The 21,979-nt window shown below is 35.6% G+C and overlaps 1 protein-coding gene across 1 annotated transcript in view; it reads right to left on the minus strand.

The window, feature by feature from the left end:
* Window positions 1–21,979, minus strand: part of HDAC9 (histone deacetylase 9) — a 458,294-nt gene that overhangs the window by 51,856 nt on the left and 384,459 nt on the right. The window contains exon 23 of the mRNA XM_084203797.1: window positions 8,595–8,713. Coding sequence (XP_084059923.1) covers window positions 8,595–8,713 — 119 coding nt within the window. The remainder of the gene's footprint in view (window positions 1–8,594; window positions 8,714–21,979) is intronic.

Consider the following 21,979-nt stretch of genomic DNA (forward strand, 5'->3'; position numbering starts at 1 on the left):
GCCCTAAAAACTTATATTTAATTTTCCCTATTTAAATTGTAATCTGATGTGATTAATACTGCCTAAGTGAAAAAAATACTTTGTTCTTTCCTTTCAACTATTAAAAGACAGCCTCTTTGTTTCAATAAGGGAAAAGATTTTGTAAGTTTAATTTCAAAACTGAGAGAAGGTACGACCAATTTTACCTTTTTTGCATCCCTCACATAAGTTATTGTCATTAGCCAATGTTGCTGCTGTAGCATGAAAGAAAAAACATCAAGAGGTAGGTGAAGAGATAAGTGAAGATGGCCAAAAAGGGAAAATAATTATTAATGGTTCTGTAGATTCTCTTTTTTCCCACTGTAATCTATCCTCTGCCCTGTCCCCAGCAACTGTCCTAAATCAAGGAAAAAAAGGAATGGGCACCTGATGCATTCTGCAGATGGATTGACACTGCATAGCTGAACAGGCTGTACAGGTGGTTTTTCACTTGTACCAATTAGTTAACTAGCCAGCAGACAGACCTTCTCTTTGAGAGGCAGGAGTGGGAATGGAAATGGAAATCTCTCCTGGCTCATTTGCAGAAAGAAAGGCCAAGAAAGAGTGAAAAAGCAGGTGAAATCAATGCTTATTTATTAATATTTCTAATTTCACTCCCTTTCTGCTTAGGTAAGCCCTTTCTGGAAGATGCACCAGTTAGCCAGACAGTATAGAAAACACTGGGCAATAACAAAATCATTACTAAGATTTCTGAATCCTTCAGATGAGTTTTCTTGTCCAGCTAGACATGCCTGCCCCAAAGACTGAAGACAAGGATTTCCCTAGTCTCAGTAAATGAGGTGAATTATTCAGTTTTCTCATGGCTCAAGCCAATAGTCCAAGCCACTGTCATATGCTTACTTGCCAGTATGTGAAAGCAGGTTCTTCAACCAAGTATCAGAATTTTTCTGAATTTCTCCAAGCACTAATGTCTTCTTTAAATGAAATAATTTTTCAAAAAAGGACTTTCCTCTTGTATCTTCACATTTGCCTTTTTATGCTGTGTCCTAGAGAGGACACTAATTTTACACAGTGAACTCCAACCTCTCTTCCACAGGAGCAAACAGACTACTCTTTCTCAGAGAATGGGATTTCTGAAATTTTCAACATTTCACCTTTAAACATATAAATGTGGTGTACAAGCCAATAATGTACCAGGTCCTGAAATCAGTGACAAATAAATCACCGATATCTGTATTGCAAAAGCAAATCTAAGGAGTACAAATGCAGGAGTAAATAAACATAAAAATTTAGGAAGATGGGCAATCCAATGGCCATGTCCAAACCATAGGATATGATACAGCAGTGACTGCTGTGGGCTACAAGGAAAAAGGAACTAAAATGCCATACTTCTTGTAGTGAATCCTATAAACCAGGAAAAATAGGAAATAATCATATCTAAGGATTGGTAGCCAATTAATTTTTCATTTGTTTTGATGTCTTTTCAATCATACCAAACTACTATTTAATTAGAATTCAAAAAATGCCCCTAGAGGAAACCCAAACTTTGCTTTCAGAAGTGAATAACAAGAAGCAGTCTTGATGCTACATGTTCTTGCTGCCAGCCACTGGGTATGATGTAGTTTCTAAGAGAAAAAAGGGACAGAAAGAAAATATCTGATACCAATGAGGACACTCCCCAGTGAAAAACTATCAGTGATCATTGCTCCAACCTATCCCCAATGCTGTTAGCTCTGAGTCAAAAGCTGAAGATCTAACCTGCTGGATAATCATTCTACAACCTCAAGTACCAGAAAGATAATCAAATTATGTAAAAAAAACCAATATCTGAATTCAGGAGAATTCAGAAAAGAAGGCAGCTGTGGCAACTGAAGTAATTTAACTGCTTACTGCTACCATAAATTATCCTATGCAATCTCTTCCTTTCTCTGCTGCCTCTGGCACACATTGGTCCTTCCATAATTTGATTCAGCTTCAGTCTCTTCACTTCTTTGACTTTGTTTTCTGATGGGTTGATGAGCTAATGCTCCAGGTGTTTACAGAGAGATTGACAAGAAGCTGACCTGGTGCAAGGTAAACAAAGGACAGCTCAGAAGATGAAGTGGTGTGCAACCACCCTTTTCTATGGCAAGGAGCTGCGTGGAACAGCTATGCCAGCTGTGAAACTGCAGTCAGAGGCAGTCAGTGCCAGACTTACCAAGATCACAGCTTCTTGTAGCTGAGTCAAAAAGACTTTCTTACTTGTGAAGAGATCAGACCTGGCATTATAAAAGCCTGCAATGCTATTTTTAGAAAATCAAACTGCATTAAAAGAGCTACCAAGCTACTACTATTCTCTTTAGTCGGCTGTCAATTTGCAGGAGCTCTTTTCTCCTGCTTTACTTTAACATATATCTATTACATTAGCCCCAGTAGTCCTAGTCAGGACTCTTTCTTGGAGTCAAAAGTCAGAGAAGACTTTCAGACAATCACAAGAAAGTGAAGTTCCAACCCAAAGACATTCTACCCAAAAAACTCACAGTCCAAGGCTGTCTGAGTCCAGTAGAGAGCAACAATATTATCTGGGAACTGCTTTAGAAACTAAGTACTACCAGGAAACAAATAAACAAACAAACCCCCAAAACAATGAATATATATACCTTTTTAGTACTTTAAATTATAGACATAGTCAGAAAAGTCACATAGAATGTTCTAGAAATACTGAGGCTGGCACATGGGAAACGATCTCTGAAACATATCTGAAGCACCAGGCTTTGACCCTGAGGAGTTCTGCATTCGAATTCAGGGATATGTAGTTCTATCATTAGCCTTTGGTTTGTTTCTAACCCATATACTATGCACAAAACACAGTGGGAAACTGAGAAGAATTCCAAGATACAGAAGGACAGTTGTGAAGGCTCAATAAAGTCTCTGAAGAAAAACTTTTGCATGAAGCTTTTGGTGTCTGAGTGTGCTGTGGCTTACCTAATTGAAAGGATGCCAGCTATTTAAACATCTCCTTTAAAGCCTTCCAGTGACAGCTGGTACATCATGCTAGATCATTTGTTTCAGCAATCTGTCATCTCTTTATTACAACTGTGCCCATTTCTTCTGAATTTTCTTGTGCTAAGATGCTAGGTATTTTAGCTTTTTATAGCATTTCATGTTACATTCAGAGATCTCTTTATCAAAACTCATTACTCCCAGTGGGAATGGGAACTGAAATGTGAAGGGCAAAGCAACAGGAAACCAACAGGCCCCTAGGTTCAACCTGGTTGCTCTTGTATCCTGCAAAGTACCAGTTCCAGCCATGAAAAGAGATTCCTCACAGAAGAGCTGTTGGCTATGTGTAAGTCAGCAGTCTTTCTTATACATTAATTTCTACCACTTATGCTGACATATCCTTTGGAAATAGCCTGGACTTATGAGAAAGGAAACTGCTAATAACTTCAGGACTTTTTTCATTGGCCCCACTTGAATGGAGTATATTACAACATAATGCAGCTTCTGATAGGTTGAGTTATTGCAATTTTCTCAAATAATAACAACATTAAAAGTTGCAAATCAGCTTAGATAGAATCAGTTATATTCCAGGCACTGGATCAACTCTTCATTACAAATTTGGCATAACAGAAGACAAATATTCAAACAGACAAAATATAATTTACTCTTTAAATGCCCACAGTGGTATCCTTTCCTACTGCTAATTGCTGATTCTATTTTGCAATCTGGCGTCAAATAGCATCTTTGGAATAGGAGAGTAAAACAACAGGAAAACTCCTGTAAATCATCATAGCCCTTAACAGAGTGCTTCAGGAAGTTAAGTACCTTGAAAAAGGTCTTCATTCTTGCTTGACACTTCTCTATTTACTTTATTCTTTTTATGGAATGGTCACGATTTAATGAGCAATTATGTAGAATATTTACTTGAACAGTAAAGTGATCTCAGTGGCTTTAGCTCAAGCATTATTCTAAGGCCTGTTCTATAAAACCAAGAGAAAGTACTTCACCTCAGGATAATGTTACATGGAGATCTTCAGCCAGCAGAGCTAATTTTAAAAACAGTTCCCTTACAAGATCTAACAACTTGCAAATTTATGATCAGATCTGACAGATCTTCTTCAGACTTGTTCACTACACAAAATTCAAATGCTATGTGATAATGCTATACATTTTAGCAGAAAATATAAAAATTAACTGTAAAATAAAGCACAAAATGAATCAGTTCTATCTTCAGTAGTTCTATCTAAGGATCATCAGGATAACGGAAGAGTAGATTCATATTCTTTAAACATATCCTTACTATTTGTAAATATAAAATTCCTTTATTCCCTTTACTTCTTCTACCATTATTTTTCTTATATTTTTCTTATATTTTATTACTCCCATACAAAAAGTGAATTTGATAAAAATAGGTTTTGATAATACATGTTACATGGTGCTGATATTTTGTGTTATCTTATTGAAAAAAAAATTCTAATAATAAAAAGAAACCATTGGACTAGTCAGGAACTGCAACGTTTTCCTCTCACCTGATTATATTTTACAATAAAATCACAGGACTTTTACAGTCTCTGATCTAAACAAAGAGATCCCAAACACTTCAATAGTTACTCTGCATAAATCTGTGTGTGAGAATTCCTGCTGCTGCACCCACCTTCACCTCACATCTTGGGAAACACTCTAGCCAAGCAACAGGGACAGAGCCATGCTAGTACTGAAGATGGACATTGCAAAAGGTATTCCTCTATTTCAGCTAATGAAGTTAAGTAAACCTGAGTCATTACAGAAGGGGCACAGAAAGCAAAATCTAAGATAAGTTGCCTGGATATTCCTGACAGGACATACCAGATATTAGAGAAGCTCCTGAGCAAGAGTTGGCACCTTTAATTGATGCAAGACCCTGGGCCAAGAGAACTACCAGAGAAGTTTAACATAATATTTGCCGACCTTTCTTCTCTTTGCTTTTTGATGTTAAACTTGGTGCAGTTCCCATAGCATAATGCCACAGGCAAGGCACTGTATGTGTGTAAAGATAATATTTTTAGCAGACAGAAAGTTTTCATTTGGAAAAACAAAGTCCATTTCTGACACAAACCATTCTGAGGGGGGAAGACCTTCTTCAGGGCAAGCAATTGTGAATTCAAAAGTGTACCTGTTTCTAATTATGCTAGGTGGCCTTTCATCAGTGTTGTCAATAAAGCTTGCCTTTCCTTACTAAGATATTAGGAATGTAGCTTGTACCAAAGGACTGAGAACTTCCCAGCAGCAACAAGTTCTGCCATATGCCACCAGTCATATCAAATCTTTGAAGCCCTTTTTGTTCTTAAAATAATATAAAATCCATCACAAAGTTTATGCACATGGGTTGAGTATGTATTTCAAGATGTGTATGCGTATGTAGGTGTATTATACAAGCACCTTTTGAAATCATAGCACTTCATTAAGAGAGAGGATTGGCACAAAGAGCTAGCATAAAGAAAAATGTGACTGTGAAATCCTCAAAGGTGGTTGAAACAAATGTTTTACTTAATGTTCATTCTCAATTCTACATCACACCAAACAAATCTGTTTCACAGACAGGTAAAACTTAGTTAAATATTGCTTAGTTTAGTGAAAACTAATCAACAGATAAGGAGAAATTGCAAAGGCACTCTGTAAAAATAGGGAAAGTGATCTGAAAAGTGCAATAAGATAGGAAAACTTCCCTTCCAATATTTTTTTAAACACTATCTCTTTTTTTTTAATGGACCATTAGTGATTTCATTACTTAATACAACAAGAGATAAATTAGGAAATGAGATATCTCCAAGCTCTGCTATCATCACTGATCTCACTTGGCCAGATTCCACTCTACAGCCTTCTAGAGGAGTTGAGAGTCACCTCACTGTGAGAAATCCTGACATGCACAACAGACTCACAGATTTTAAATCAGCCGCAAATATATATATATATATATATATATATATATATATGATTATTTTGTTGCTGACATGTTTCTTTATTAATGAGAAATGGCAACTCCTCAGTAAATAAAATTGTATGATAATATAGAAAAAAAATTAAATTCTGGGTTAAAGCAGATTACAGTTTACATTTCTCAAAATGTGAAGATTTACCCGGCCATTTTTTGTTGAATGTAATTGCCTGCTATATGGTTACTTCAAGGCTGTAATTACTTCAATCTACTATCTTCATCCAATGATTTTTACTTTATAACTTGGGACAATTGATTGGTTAATAAATTTTAATTTTTTCTCTTAGATTGTAATCTGAGGGAAAGACATAAAAAATTCATTACCAAGTATCTAGTGGTTTCTAAATGCTCTTTAAGAGCAAGGTTAGTAGCAAAGGATCTATCTTCTCTCCTTTGATCTCAATCTCTCTCTAATTTGTAAAGCATGTATTAAATCATAGAAATCAGAAAATTCAATGTATTAAGTGTACACAAAGTGCTAAAGATTTATAAAGAAAGAATATTTAGAGGTTCAGCTTTACTTGTTGGTGTACAATTTCTAATTATTACAAACCAATTATATTAAAACTTTGCACAAATATCTATTTTAATGTTCAATATGAAAGTTTCTCTTTGGTCCTTTTATTTTTTTACCAGAATGTTCATTTTCCTACATACCACATATAGTATGTTATGTTCTAAAATAGAATGGTGGAATGTGGAGAATTTTGTTTTGGGGAAATAATAAATTCCTTTGGCTCTGTAAAAAGGGCTTTATTCATCCCTCAGGTGCATGATCATTATCTGAGTCTATCTCGGCTTTTCTCTTAATTTAAACAAGAGCCACCTACACTGGCTTTTTTTTTTTTATCTATAAGCAAAAAAAATCACCTTTTTTTGCTTACAGATACATATGCAGAAGCAGTGTGCAACCTCCTATATTAGAAAATGTATTAAGATTTCTTCAAAAAAGTTAGAAGAGATAATTAATTCATTAATGAAAATTAACATTAACTCTAATGTCAGACAGTTTCTCTTTGCTGCAATTTCTAGTTAAATTGTTGAAGTTGCTATGCCAGAATATTACATATGCCAAAGTATCTTGCATCCTTAAGGGGGACACATAGGATACCTTCTCAGCAGCTAAATACAGATAGTTATACAATGGTTCTCAACACAATATCTAATTTAGTACCAGCTGAAAGTTCACCTCCCTGCCACACAAGCTCATGGGATGCTGCCACTGACCACGAACTACACATGGAAAAAAACAGTGAGTAAATCGCTCACGTCTTCCGGTAAAATGTTTTACCAAAAGTTATAATACACAGGGAAATGATACTTACACACACACACTGCCTGCTATGTTTCTTTCCTCTCCAGTGTAACCACTGCATTAGGCTGAAAACTCAATATGTCTAACTTGCAGCCAGAGGGATATTCCATTTCCATCCCATTTGTACATTAACACCTGTGAAAGCATCTTTGGGTAGACCCCTGCACTGCTCTCTGCATTTTCTCTCGTCACAGAACACCCCTATGGACACTGACTCAGTTCCTCCATCCCTTTCATTGGTATTCAGGGGAGTCTTTTTAGCATGTAGTGAAAATTAAAATAAAAAATATGCATATCTGCCCTGAACTTCCTGAGGTAAACAACAGTTTTGGTCTATTGATCTGTAACAAAAGGCAGAGGTTAGAAGAACAAAACCCTCTGAACTCAAGTCCATTTCTGAAGCGTTTTAAATGCCATTGTCTCATTGACTTCTCCAGACTATTCCCAAGGCATCTGCCATTAGCAGCAGAGGTCCATATTTAATAGCTGTTGTAGTGATATTATAGACAGAATACACTGACTAAAAGTAAATATACTGAAGAAAAATTTTCACAGCATTGCATTAGGAAACCATTTTGTCTTGCCCCATGAAAAGCAATTGATATAAAGCAATGTTACATTGCACATTCTGTACAGAGAGCTACCACATCACCCAGCCTTGCTTAACATCCTAGGCTCAGAATCAGTTTGGCCACAATGTCTGGTAAGAGCTAGGGATTTTGGAGTGTTACAAATGAGATGTGCCAGACAGACCTGTCTTTCAGAAAGTATTAAATCTCTGCCATAAGCAAACATTTTGAAAGACTGAAATGGACATCCAAATACTGAGACCCAGCAGAGTAGTCTTTTAGAAAAATTTGGCCTTCATAAACACTGATGTAATTCAGGATTAATGCCACGAAGCTAAAAAGATTACAATAACAAAAGAGCAATATGAGATTGGATTTAGGCATCCAAAGTCTAAAATCTCCAATATATATTTAAAGAGAAGTAACTTACTCCAGCATTTGGAAATTGGGGCCTATTGAAAAGCATGAAACCTCTACAATGTTATTTGAATGCCAGAAAAGTAATACTTTAGAAAGCCAAGACAAAAATGCCAAGAGGAACATAAAGGAGTGAGCCAAGAACTCTAACATGTTTGTTTCCACCTTGTCCATGAGCTGGGCAAGCACTGCAGCTCTCCAGGCATCTCTGGGTATTAACTTCTGGACAGTCCCTGCCCTCAGTGACACAGCTGTCATCTCACAGAACAGAAACACAGTTGTGAACTGGACTTACATAGTAAGGTTCCAAACTAGAAGAAATGCCAACTGAGAAACATGTGCCAATGGCAATACCTACATTTAGCTGTGACTTTGTACCCGCCCAGCGGAGGGTCGTGGCCTTCCACGGCATCGAATCCTGCTGACACCAGGACAATTTCTGGATCAAACTCATTGGCAGCTGGCATAATCACAGTCCTGTAGAATGCAAAGAAGCCAATGTGATAAAAGTAAAAGAACTTCCATGTTCATCATACAAATTGTCGCAACCTGAAGAAAACACAACACAAGATATTTTATTTTCATTAAACCAATCTCCATGGTAGCTGTTCAAGTCCAAGGCTTCAATGAAATTCTTTCTATAATCGCTCTTTTTTTTCTTTTGTATGACTGAGAAAAAAAAGGCAGGTACATGTGAAAGCCTCTAATATTACTTACACATCTGTGTCTGTTTTATCCTGCTGCCTATAAAAAGCTGCCTCTTCCAGGGAAGTGACTAATGGTTTACAGAGAGCTCTCAAAGCCTGACTGGAAACCCGGACTGCTCCAGTTAGTGTGAACTTGGTGTAAATTTGAACTATAAATTTCTTTTGGGAAAATGTTTGCTTTCCAAACCTTTTTTTTTTTACTCCTTAACATTTTTAAATGTTTGTCGAGGTGGGGGGTGACTCTAGCAAAGGAAAAACATGAAATTTCCTTAATCAAATCCAGACTATGTTGTCAAGCCTTTCCAAGGTCAAGCATAACAGGAATGTGACAACCACGAACTAGTGACAGCAACCCCTGCTGGTGTCAGGAAGATAATTCAGCCCTTTACAGTCACAAAGATTCCACTTTTTTAACCCCTTCCTTGACAAACTTGTGTGCAGATATTTTACCACTTTGATTTTGCCCTTCTTCTCCAATCTCAAAGCCTGAAAGCTGTATTGAAGGAGAAGATAAGCCCCTTTGCTCTGCCCTTGCAGATGTGTTCTTTCAGGCTGACTCCAAAGGGAAGGAGTGAGGATGACTTCTGCACTGTTTGACAAATACTTGGCCTGTTATGGCTGCGCTAAATCAGGGGGATATGGCTAACATTAAAAGGCAAATACACATATGAATGTCCTATCCCAGAAAAATTAACTCTAGAAAATCCCAATTGGTTTACACTGGTCAGAATGTGAAGATTAATTTTGTGCATGTGTAATGCTATTTGTTTAAGTTCAATGTTTATTGTTTATTTGATAAACAACTTAGTCCAAAGAAATCACATTTTTGTTGAGAGGTTAGGTTTTCTGCAGGAAAAAAACCCCACATAAATGATATCAACAATTCTCTAGGTTTTTCTTTAGTTTAGTTTTTGGTCTATGCATTATAAACTTTATTTTTGTTTTGTTTGCCTCAAAGGTAATTTTAATATTAGGAAAATGTTCATTTTACTTGTTAATCATAAAAAAAGATAATTCAGATGAAGCAAAAAGTCTTTGTCAGAGCATGCACCATTTCACTGAACACCGTTTTAAATTTAAAAAAGGATAGAGGCCACTTAAAATTTTTTTTGTGATTTTGCTGAAATTGCACCACAAATATCTACAGGCAAAGTGATATAAGTTGTGAAATATTCCTTTTTTTATAAGTCATTGGTAGGCCTCTGCTTAAATATGGATTCCAGTATTGAGCATTGGACTTCATGAAGGACCTAGACCAACTGGAGAGATCAAAAGTGAAGAAAAAACTTATAAAAAAACATAACTTAAGTGGATAACTAATATAACTATAATTATTTGATTTGCATAACATGGGAACAAACTTAATAAAAGTGCACAAATAGGTAAGTCATTGCAAGAGGAAAGAAATAACCTGTTCTCTACCCTGTGGACAGGATCTGAAGCAACTGCAGCAGGAAACCTGTACTTCAGACACTGGAACAAGCTTTTACATACCACCAATAAATAAAAATTTAAATAAAATGCTTAAGAAAATTGGAGACTCTCCATCTCTTGGACTTTTTTATAATAGCTGAAACAAATATCCACCAAGGTTGCTACAGGTTTAAGCTGACGTGACCTGGAGGTAGGCAGTCAATCACTCCTCCTCTAGGCATTTTTTCCTATTGTTCCACGATGTAATACTCTCTAACATACAATGTACACATATGAATACTTACATTAGACACTACAGTGACTGAGCTTTTGCAGGCTAATCTCCACAAAGCTAGGGAACAATATCAGGAATAAAGGTCTCCTATGCAACCATGTTTTATCTTATGTACATACCTTCTGATACTCTAATTACAAATTCATTGTCTGAAGCAACACATACTTCCCAAACTTCCCCACGTCTGCAACGCATGTGGCACGGATCCTGATCCCTGATGAGGACTGTGGCTGATACACAATCTTCATCTGTCCCCATAGCACCATACATATTATAGACTGAAAGAAGGAGGGATCCTATGAAGAACCCACCCTATCTGCAGCCACTTAAGCTTTTGCCCTCCTCCTCTCCATTCATATTTCCTCAAATTCAAGTCAGACTCTGCTTTTTATTTCTTCATGTAAAACAAAGTGGCAGCACAGACTAAGCTCAGCAATCACACAATGGAGTGTGTTCAGTGCAGAGAAGCTCTGCAAGCTCAAGTTGCTGAGCAGTAACAAGCCTCACCAGTCTAACACCAAAAGAAATTTTTGAGAGTCTTATAATTTGGAAACATTGGGAAAATCTACCACACTTTTACCACATTTCAAGACCTTGCTCTTAAGCGTAAAGATGTCAGCACATTTTTTAATAACAATGGGGCAAAACAATGCATTTGACCCTCAATCTCATTCATAGAAGCAGCAAAAATTGCTTAGACACAGTTTATTCAATTTTTTTGTCAAATAAATATGTCTGACATTAAAACTGCCAGCCATACTGAGTAGCAATAGGAAAATTATTAAATACAGAAAGCAAGGTCTTTTGACACAAAGAACCAGGAATAGCTATTAACACCATCTTTAATAGTGCTGAACAGGAAATAGTAGCACATTCATAAATCTCTACAGAAATGATATATAGGAATCTCAGCTCAAGAAATGAGAAGGCTATAATGCTAATAACTGGAGGTGACATTTAGAATTCAGTGTTCTGTTACTGCTTTCAGTATTACCTGAATTTACTTTACCAAAATAACAGCTAAGAGGATTTTTTCTGAAAGAAAGAATTTTTTCTTTTAAAAATGTACACAGTGCCTGTTACATTTCATCAGAAAAATAACATCCACCTTTTGCTGTATTATTGTCTCACAAACTAAGACATAACTTTGCTGCTGCTACTTTGCACACAATGTACCAGAAGAGCTAACCTCTATGCCCTGTGTGGTTTATTTCATTTTCCATAGTATTTCATCCTCCACAGTATTGAGGGAAGTGGAATTTCAGAGCTCATCCATCTTATAATGTTCACCATTTAATACAGAAGAACCTCTAAGGACTTTTCATTTTGAAAGATATCATGGAAAACTAAAAAAAAAAAAAAAAAAAAAAAATTATATATATATATATATATATATATATATATATATAATCTCTTTACTGGGATAGCAAGCTTGACTTGTCTCTTAAACATCTCAGAGTGTCCCTGGTTCTTGTTACAGAAGTCAAGGCTACTATTTGGTCTTTCAAAAAGATGACAGCCATGAGGGTCTCAATTGCAAAGACCATATAGGCCTTTGGTTCCTAAATCTCTAATCCAGTCTTCTACATTAATTTACAGACATTTAGGTGGTTACTCTTTTGAATAAATTCTATGATATATCCACTCAGAAAAGAGCAATGTAACATCTGGAAAACAGCGTTTTGGTTTGGAGTTTATGTAGGTAGGACATCTGTAATGTTTGTCTAGCCTTGCCAGTAACTGCCTTGTGGCAAGAAACACACACGAAAATTCTTTCACAAAAATGACAGATACTTTCCTATCTTATGAAGTTCTATAAGGAGTGATATACACACACATTTTAAAATACAGTCTTAATTTCACCAGGACATACATAAAACCTTTTGTCATTTGTCACCTCTCAGGCTCTAGCACCTTGGTATGAGTGAGTATCTGTCTTTAAGAAAATCAAAGAATCATAGAACCATAGAATACCTTGGGCTGGAAGGTCATCTAGCCCACCCCCTCCTGCCATGGACAGGGGAAACAAATGTTTTGAGGTTGGTAGTTGTAAAGAAAGCCTACAGAAAACAACATGAAAATCACTTCTCCCTTGTAAACTTTTCCTACCTCAGGATGATTGGACAGGCAGTGACAGTTCCTGATCCCCTTCACTATCTCTTGGGAGCAGAAAATCATCAGATCCTGTATCTTACATCTTTTCTACCTCTTCTACTCTCTGAAGGGCACAGCAAGGAGTAAAAAACGAGGAATCATCCACTGACTACCTCCTCAAGAGCTCCTATTACCATGTCGCTTCCCTTCTCAGCTGCCTAAGGAGAGAACCCTCTGAATCTGATCATAACAGAAAATATGTTGGGGTGAATTTTTTTAAAGCAGGCAAATAGTGGTCATACACTAATATATACTCATGTTAACCTTCCCAGATTCCTCAGACCAGCCCTATGCTCAGAATTTAGGCTGCAGCTGGCAGGATTTGTTATGGTGCAAAGGGTCAAAATTCTACTCACCAGAAATCTTTGCAAGGGTGCACCAGCAGCCTGCATTCAGACCCTCCTAGGAACACTGATTATCTTATGCCCAGCAGGAGTAAGAAATATGATTTGGCTTCTGGCCATGGTCACCAGACAGGTACAGACTGGGGACTGGCAGGCCATCACTTCTTTTTGAAGCCAGTCAGGCTACAGAGCTTATCAGCAAACTGAAGTTAATGCTAGGATCCTTCTCTGTCAAAACAAGCAGCTTTTGTCAGAAGAGAAATAGATTTTATTCTTCCACTATGACTCACACTCTCCTCCACTTCCTTCTCCAAAGAAAATAAAACACATAAAAGTGATATTTATTTTCTGTGATCTGAATCATATAGAAGCATAAATATTTGGTATACCATATTCACCTAACGATGACAGCAGAGTTACAGGGGCATCTTGCCTGGCTGACTGCTTCTTTCTTTTCTCATTCATTTTAATTAATAAACATGTCAAAACCTGAAAGCTGAAGCAGCTGCATCCCAGAAGTTATTTATCTAAACCTTGAAGTTAGCATGAAACTGTTTCTTCCAGATCAACGTAATGCAGATTCTTCTTTCAGTCTGATGGTACTGGGAACAGAGCATGTATCTGGGAAGCTGAAAAGATTTCTTTTTGTCTGACTAGGGAGATTTCCCCAAAGAATTAATTTGTTCCATTTGGGTATGCTGCTGTCTGCAGAGAAGCCAAGGGATGGCTTCCAGTTGGGTGTAGTTCTAGAGAAAACATCAGGCATGTGATCCTCCCCTCCCCACCAATCTGAACGTCAGATGCAAGACATTAAAGCGATTCTACCAAGGGACCCTGTTTCTTTTATTCTTCCATTCTATTTTTGTACATTCAAAGCACATGGCTAGGATGCTACCAACCATTTGTTCTCCCAGAAGAACTCAATGCAGAAACGACTCTCTAAGCACCACAACACAGAGCTGGAAAACTCCAAAGAAAGCTAAACTTATGCAAATAGCTACAATTCTTTTGCTGTGTTGTTAATTTAAAAAGGAAACGAGTGGGAATACCATCCCAGGACAATCATTTATGTAACAGAAAAATAATCCATGCTGTTCTAAAACTGCAGATTGGAATAGCTTAGTAACATAAATTATTTGCTCTTTCCCTAAAATCCTCCAGTGTATTTATTCAGTGATCTCAAAGTACTTTGAGAACACTGAAAAATTGAAAGGTTCACATCTTCAACTGATATAAATCAGTATAGCTGTTTCTGATTGCATACTCCTCTAAAGAGGCATTTCTTTACCCACTTCACAGATGAATCAGCTAAAACTAAAAGCTGGTAAAAGCCTTGAATAAATTACCCAGTTGTCTCTTGAAAAACCTTGAGAGAAAATGCAGAAGACTCTAAAGTCCATAACTTCAACAATTAGGGAAAAAAAAACCCTATAAATGCACTGTTATTTGTTCAGTTATACCAGACTTGTGTTTTGCAAGAATATAGATATATATAATGCATTAGTGCTATTATAGTGGGGATTCAGCCACCAAATGGAGTCTACTGTATGAAAGAATGCAGGTCTGCCTACAGTTTCTCAGTTTGACACCATGCAAATAAAATAGTGTATCAAACAATCACTATGTTGTCCTACCTTAAAATTACACAAGGTAAAGTAAGTTGTTGAATGCTCCCTGATAAAAACAGATCAGAAAGCATTTAGAGGATCACCCCTATAGGTATATGGAACTTACAGTATCTATTATTTTTATATGTTTGCACATGTTTTAATGTAACATGGTATCAAGTAATGTCTGTTCTCATAGAAAGCCACATAGAATTTCTGTACAACACACACATAATACATTTTTCTGCATCAATTGAGTTTATAATAGTGTCTCCCCCTAAAATTTTGGTTTAATTTCACAATATTCCTTTGTGCCAGTTCTGTTGTCAGCCCAAGTTCATCAAGGCCAAACTTGAGAACATTCCCTCAAAACTCCTTGATGACTATCATCTGACCATCAGCTTTGTTCTTGTTTTATCCTCCAAGGCATACCAAAATTCTGCCAATTTTTTCTGCATTAGTTTCTAAGGCATATATTTAATAGAAGTTTTACCTTTACAGCCTTTATTTTCATATGTTTTCTTTTACACTTCTAGGTTTACTTTTTATATATTTTTAATAATTGTATTTCTTCCCTATTATTTTTTTAAGAACAGTCAATAGTCTTGTCCTTACTTTTATTTTATAGTTACCTTATTTGCTTTCTGGAGATACAAAAATATTTTTCTTTATTTCTTCAAGGGGCAAAAGGTACCACATCAATACGAAGTCCTCAGTACTGCAAATCATGTTCATGTCACTGGGATTTGCATATGGTTTTGAATTTAATCACATGCCAAAATGTTTAAAGGATCAAGGTCTTCCATGGATGCACCCATTTAAAGATCATTTATAAAGTCATCAATTTTAAATGTTATCATTGCAGGAGTATCTTGAGTGCCACTGAATGAAAAGTTTTAGAAGCACCATTTGTTTTCTTGCTTGCTTGCTTTCTTGCTTTCTTGCATTTTTTTATGGCTTTTAAAGACATTTTCAGAGCCTAAGGCTGTTATTTGTGGGTTCCTTTTTAAATGAATAATTATTTTGGCATCTTTCATGTAACTTTCCTGAATTCTTGCAGCTGGGACTGCAAGATCTTATGCAGTCAAAAAGTATATGAAATACTGTCTAAAATATCTGCTCATCCATCTATTTTTATTATTTAGAAAGGTGGTTTCAACATAATTATAAGGACTCTTCTACATTTGGTCTATAATATGCCTCAGTCAGAGTCTCTGAACTAGTATAAAAAGGACCAAAATAAGGAAAAGTTAACAGACAGAAAAACTACGAGAAGTATTACTTTATGTTTTCCAGAATGCACTTAAAATTTAATAGCATAGTCAAGTAAAATTATCCAACTTCTTGAAACACAGGCAAAAGCGTATATACATGTACTGTGCACACTCATGTCCATATTCAAAACGGAGTAAAATTCAAAGTCAAGTGGTAATAGGTAAAGGGGTTGCCTAAAGATCATGGTAAACAAGTTTGTTCAAAAATCATGGGCCTGAACACATCTCAAATGAATATAGCTTTAAAGAAAAGATTACATTAAAAGGCAAGTTTGCAAGTATCAAAGTTTACAAACATAAAGCCTTCTATGGAAATATAGGCCAAGATAATACCAACAACAGCAGGACACACAACACTTTCACCCTGAAAAACAGAGTTCAGAAAAATCTGCATTTTCTATTGAATATTCCTCTGTCTTCTCAAACTCTTGTGGAAGCACTTACATGATGAAAAAAAAATTGGTTTTTTACCTTTTAGTAACTTCTCAGATATCAAATAAAACTAGTTGGTAATGTGCCATTCTTGTGAACAATTTATTTACTAAATTCCAGTTGTTAGCTAAAGGACTGATGTGGCTTCCAAGAGCTGCACAACTGAAGATGATATATGAGAGGGAGGAAGTAGAGGTTTAATTTGCAAGACAGAGTTTAAAATAAAACGCAGAATAACCAAAAATAGCATCACCAACACTGAGAAAGCAAGACGCTATAAATATGGAATCCCACCATTGAAAGCCAATTATTTTTCTATCAAAGACATTCTAACTTGTATGGGAAATGGTACTGACACATGCATACACACTGCCAAATTTTACCACTAAGTATTGTTTAAGACATCATCTAGCTTTCATGGTGTAACATGTTTCTACCAGAAAATCAGTTCAATGCTCATTACTCTGTTTTATGGAAGAAAAAGAAAGTAAATAATTAGAAGCTTTTCTGCCATAAATAAAATAACCACCTTTAGGGTACCTCTTCTGTTTTAAAATTTGTATAATTGTTTAGAAAACTTATTACATTCTTATCAAGGCTGAAAATACAGTATTTTCTATAACAAAATAACTATCAGTTTTGCCTTTTTACTAAGTAATTTGTCTCAGCAGTATTTTATCATAAAAGACTTGGCCTAAAATGCTAACATAATAAATTAATAATACTACTAAAAGAGTTCACTTCTTCCAGTAATCTTAATAAGATTGTTCATAAGAAAGGGCTGTACTATCAGAAATACTTAAATACAGAGGTATTTGTGCCTCAATGTGTCACATTTACAGAATTCACAAAATAAATGACAGCATGACGTAACCTCCAAGGAATTTCTTACATCTACAGAAAAGCACATTATTTTGAGAATATTATATATTTCAGTATATTTTAGGGTACTTGAATTTTTTAAAATTACTTAGCCATCTAAGAATAGTATAAGAGAAAGGAAAGCCTAGTACCTATTTTACTGACACTCCACAGGAATGGTAGAATTGGGGAAAAGAAGGAAATGGTTCTGTTTTGGATAAATTAAAAGAAGAGGGGTCTAGAGTATGAGTTTGTCTCTAGGTCCAAAATCTACACTCCTTGTTGGGGGTATAGCATGCACTTTGACACATAGCAGGAATGAAGAACATATGCTACCTAAAATTTACTTTTATTGATTATACAACAGCTTAGTTTGCAATGTCAACAATCTCCTTACGTCACCACAAATGATTATTACTTGACAAGTGTAAAGTAGTTTTTAGTTCTTGCAAAAGTGAGATGTGGAAGGAAGGTAAATCTGATTTTAAAATGCCCAGACAGAAGAACTGGAGTGTTTGCATTTTTTCATGAGAGCAATAGGTTGAGTGGATAAAAGAACACAGAGTTCCCTTGGAAAAAGCACTTTCACCAAGAAATTTTCTTAATTTCTGAAAAGTGCATTTTGCCCAGAAGGGGTTTTTTTTTCATTTTAAATGAAAAGAAAAAAAACATTTTCTAGAAATCAAATTATTTATCAAGGTCATAGCCATTTGGAAAACCATAATTTTCCACATGCTGTATTCATCAACATGGTGATGAATAAAAAGTACATGAAGTTGTCCTAATTTTTTTCTCAGAGGTCTCTACATATTTTTGCTTACAGATGCTTTCTTGCTCTGTCTTTTATTTTCTTCCATATACCCATAACTATTTTTAATGGTATTTTCTCTCTGGTTTTCTGGTTTATCATTAAGCAGGAAATTCACAATTTTCTGGATAGCAGAAAATTGTGCTGCCACTTTAGTCGGTATTGTCACTTTTCCTTTTAAGTAATATTATTCAGAAAATTGCTCATATGACTAGTATTTTTCTGATGCACTGAAGGCAAGATGCAGACGTATGTTATTTTCTCCTGTTTTTTGCTGAAGAACAACATACACTGGTAGACAAGGAACATATAGGCATTTTCTTACACCCAAACCAAATTAACCAACAAGAAGTGCCCTGGATCTTAACTGATACTGCAGGCAGGATATTGATGCTACAGGCAGCAACAGCATTCACCACTTCTGCATAAGTAAACACAGCTATGTTTGTCTGCTTCATGCTTGGCAGAGCTTTGTCATTGGAGCTGGAGCCACTTTGGACCAACCCATTAGTCAAACTCATTTGGACCAACTCAATACATCTAGCATGGATTTACACAGACCAGCTGGCCTTCTTTCTGGTAGCCAAACATACAGTTTCCATCATATAATAAGGCCTATTACAAAAGTAAAAACTTAGTACAAAAACTTCAAGTCTTCACACTTTACCTAAATTGAATGCCACTTAATGGAACCCATTCTGAAATAATTTAATTGAGAATTTAGAAGAAACATGTAGAGATAATGTAAGGTAACCCAGAAAAGCACTTTTCAATCCCGGCCCTTTCCTCCTTCCTCTTCCCTCTCACTCTCCCAGAAAATTCTCAGAGAGCAAGAGAGATGTTTGTGGGACCAGAGGGAGCACTCTCACTAATGCATTAATCCCAAGGTACCACATGGTGTTAGAACCTACAGCTTTTTCTGGTGCAGTTTCAGCTACTGTTTGGTTAGAAATGTGATCTGGTGTTGGCTCTGTGTAGCTTGGAGGAATCCTGTCTCTTTTATATTACTCTATCCTTGTTCTTCTTTTACACTCATTTTACTCAACAAAATAGAGGAAATCTGATAGACTTCTAAGACAGAGAAAATTGGATGTCAGCACTTAGAGATCAACTGAATTGAACGTGACAAAAAGGACTCAATTCACAAATAAAAGTACCAGACTTGTTCAGGGAGAATCATCAGGTCGGCTGTTTTAAAATGAGAAACACTCTCCTGCAAGAGGGTTACACTTATAACTTAAAGACTGAAGCCAAAGAAAGGGTTGGAGAGAACTAAGGCTTAGGGAAATATGAAACCAAATATGACATGTTGAGAACAGGAATTTTTTTCTGGTTTCAGTAGTATGAAAAAAAAGGTTTTATACATAAAATTCAAAGGGAAGCATTTTCATCTAGAAAGAACTTTGAGTATTAAAGAATCAATGTCACAAAGAAGAAGTTTAATAAAATACAAAAATAGCAAAAGAATATACATTAAAAAATACCTGAAACAAAACCCAAGGTGATCAGAAGATACTGCATCAACTCAAGTAATAATAGTGCAAAAGGATATATATTCCATTCATGGGCACAATGAGGAAAAAAGGATATAGAAAAAAAGAAAACATAAAATCTTTTAAAAAGAACTGCACACAACACCACAGAATTCAGGAATAACATGTTTCACTGTTTTTTTAGTTTGGCTTTTTTTTTGTTATTTAATTTTTTGGGTGTTTTTTTTTTTGTTGTTGTTGTTGTTGTTGTTGGTTTGCTTTGGTTTTTTATTTGGTTTGGCTTGGTTTTTTTTTTTGTGGGCCTTTTTTTTGCAAGGAAGGAATAGTGAACAGCAAAGCACTTAGAATCTCAGAACAGCAAAGCGCTTAGAATCTCAGACTGAAAAAAAAAAGAAATTGCAGGTATACTGCAATGTGATTTAATATTTTCTTGAGGCTTCCATTGACTTTATGGAGCCAACATTTCTCCTAGCAGATTTTATTTGACTTCTGCAAAAGAATTGCAGAGTCTTGTGGTCCTAGATCCATCATAACACTTTTAGTGATGTATATGGAAGAAGCCTTTTATCTGTGCCAGGCATTTTACGGAAGAAAGGCAATCCCACTCAGCCCAAGAGACTCACACTGACACATTGCTATTCCATTCGCCAATACACTCACACCAACTCCTCTCAGTCTTCTGAAGAAGGACTGAGAAAAAAATCAAGGTGAAGTTTGGGATTTAACTGAAAAGCAACTAAAAATTACATTTTGACATTTCTGAATTGACCTTTCCCCAATGAACTTATGTCCCTGTACGTCTCTTGAAAAACTGAAGTGCTCACACCTCCTTTAATAATTTTTGGATCCTCATTGGAGTGATAAATTGGATAGTCTCCTCAACAGCATGAAACAAAAAATACTTTTTCTACCATATGCTACAGCAATAAAAAAGAAAGCTGTTTCTCATTATTGGCTGGTCCATCTTCATATAGTCAGTTGTCTTGGAAACTGAGATTGATTCTAACTTCAAGAAAATGTAAGAATGAACTCTATCACATAGTTCCTTCTTTCAATGTCCATCTCAATTTACAATGTTGGAACTAGCAACAAAAACATCCCTAAGCACGATTTCCAGTTCTAGATTTATTTTTGTTGCACTTCTCTCTCAGAGTGAAAATCAAAACAATGTAATAACTTAGACTGGAAACTTCAATAAAATAATTGTGAAGTTTCAGAAAACATTGAAATAAATGTAAGTAAAATGTACATTCAAATCTACCTCACTTAAAAATAAAACAAAATAGTTCTTTCAGGTTTGAGATCTAGATGACACAATATATAGGTATCATGTAATTAAAATTCTTCAGTCTGTTCAGAAACTGGACCTCTTACTGAGGTCAAAATATATTTAATAAAACATTAATTTCCCAAGTATTTTAGAAACCTTCTCAGGACTCCATAATCATTTCTCTCCTAAGGATCTGACTTTAGCCAGCTTTAGTGTACTTACTGCAATTAAGTTACCATTACTTTAGGAAATGCTTTTGTCATTTCTTTACTTGAAATTGTCAACAGATCTTTGTAAACTGTTTGAGGAACTAGTTAAGAGCAGCACTTTTCATGCTGCTACCTTTGGATTACCAACAGTCTCCAAAACACTGAACAATAACTTTTGGCAGTGAGTTCTTCAATTTCAGTTGCCAATCTGGGTTAAAATATTTCGAATTGTATACCAGCTGAGAAATTTGGAATACTATTCTCATCCACTCTTCATTAAAATAACCTTTCCAACATTAAATTGCCAAACCTGTCATAGGGAGATGTGCAATTACACTGAATAGGAGTAAGTTTTATCATTGCCAATACACGGGAGGCGATCCAGAAGATTTTTAAGTTGTGACCCCCTCAAGTAAGGTTAGAAGATTTTTGGAACCTAAGCAAAAAGAATTTGTCAGCCTTTCAGCATGAACAGCTAAGGAAAAAATTACTTATTAAAATCTGTACTTTTTGTACTGTGTTGCTGTAAGATAGTTCAGTCTTTGGAAGAAAAAACAGAATCCTAAATTAGTATAATGTCAAGGGAATGTACAGAATGGCTGTTTATAAAATCACTCAAGCTGAATTCTTTTCAACACATTTTGACTTTTTTGAATTCATAAGATCAATCAAATAATATCTAAACTCTAATTTTTGTTTTCTCACTTATTGGATACTTCAGGTCTTTTTCCTATTTTTTTTTAATCCAGCTCTGCACACCTCATGGATATTATTAGTCAAGTAGTTTTTCAATGAGTTCCCTCTAACATCAAATAAATCATTTGCATTTTTTTATATTAGTTACCCAAGTTAGATTCAAAAATATATTAAAGTGGT

This window comes from Fringilla coelebs, assembly GCF_963513975.1.
Source record: "Fringilla coelebs genome assembly, chromosome: 1".
Classification (NCBI taxonomy): domain Eukaryota; kingdom Metazoa; phylum Chordata; class Aves; order Passeriformes; family Fringillidae; genus Fringilla; species Fringilla coelebs.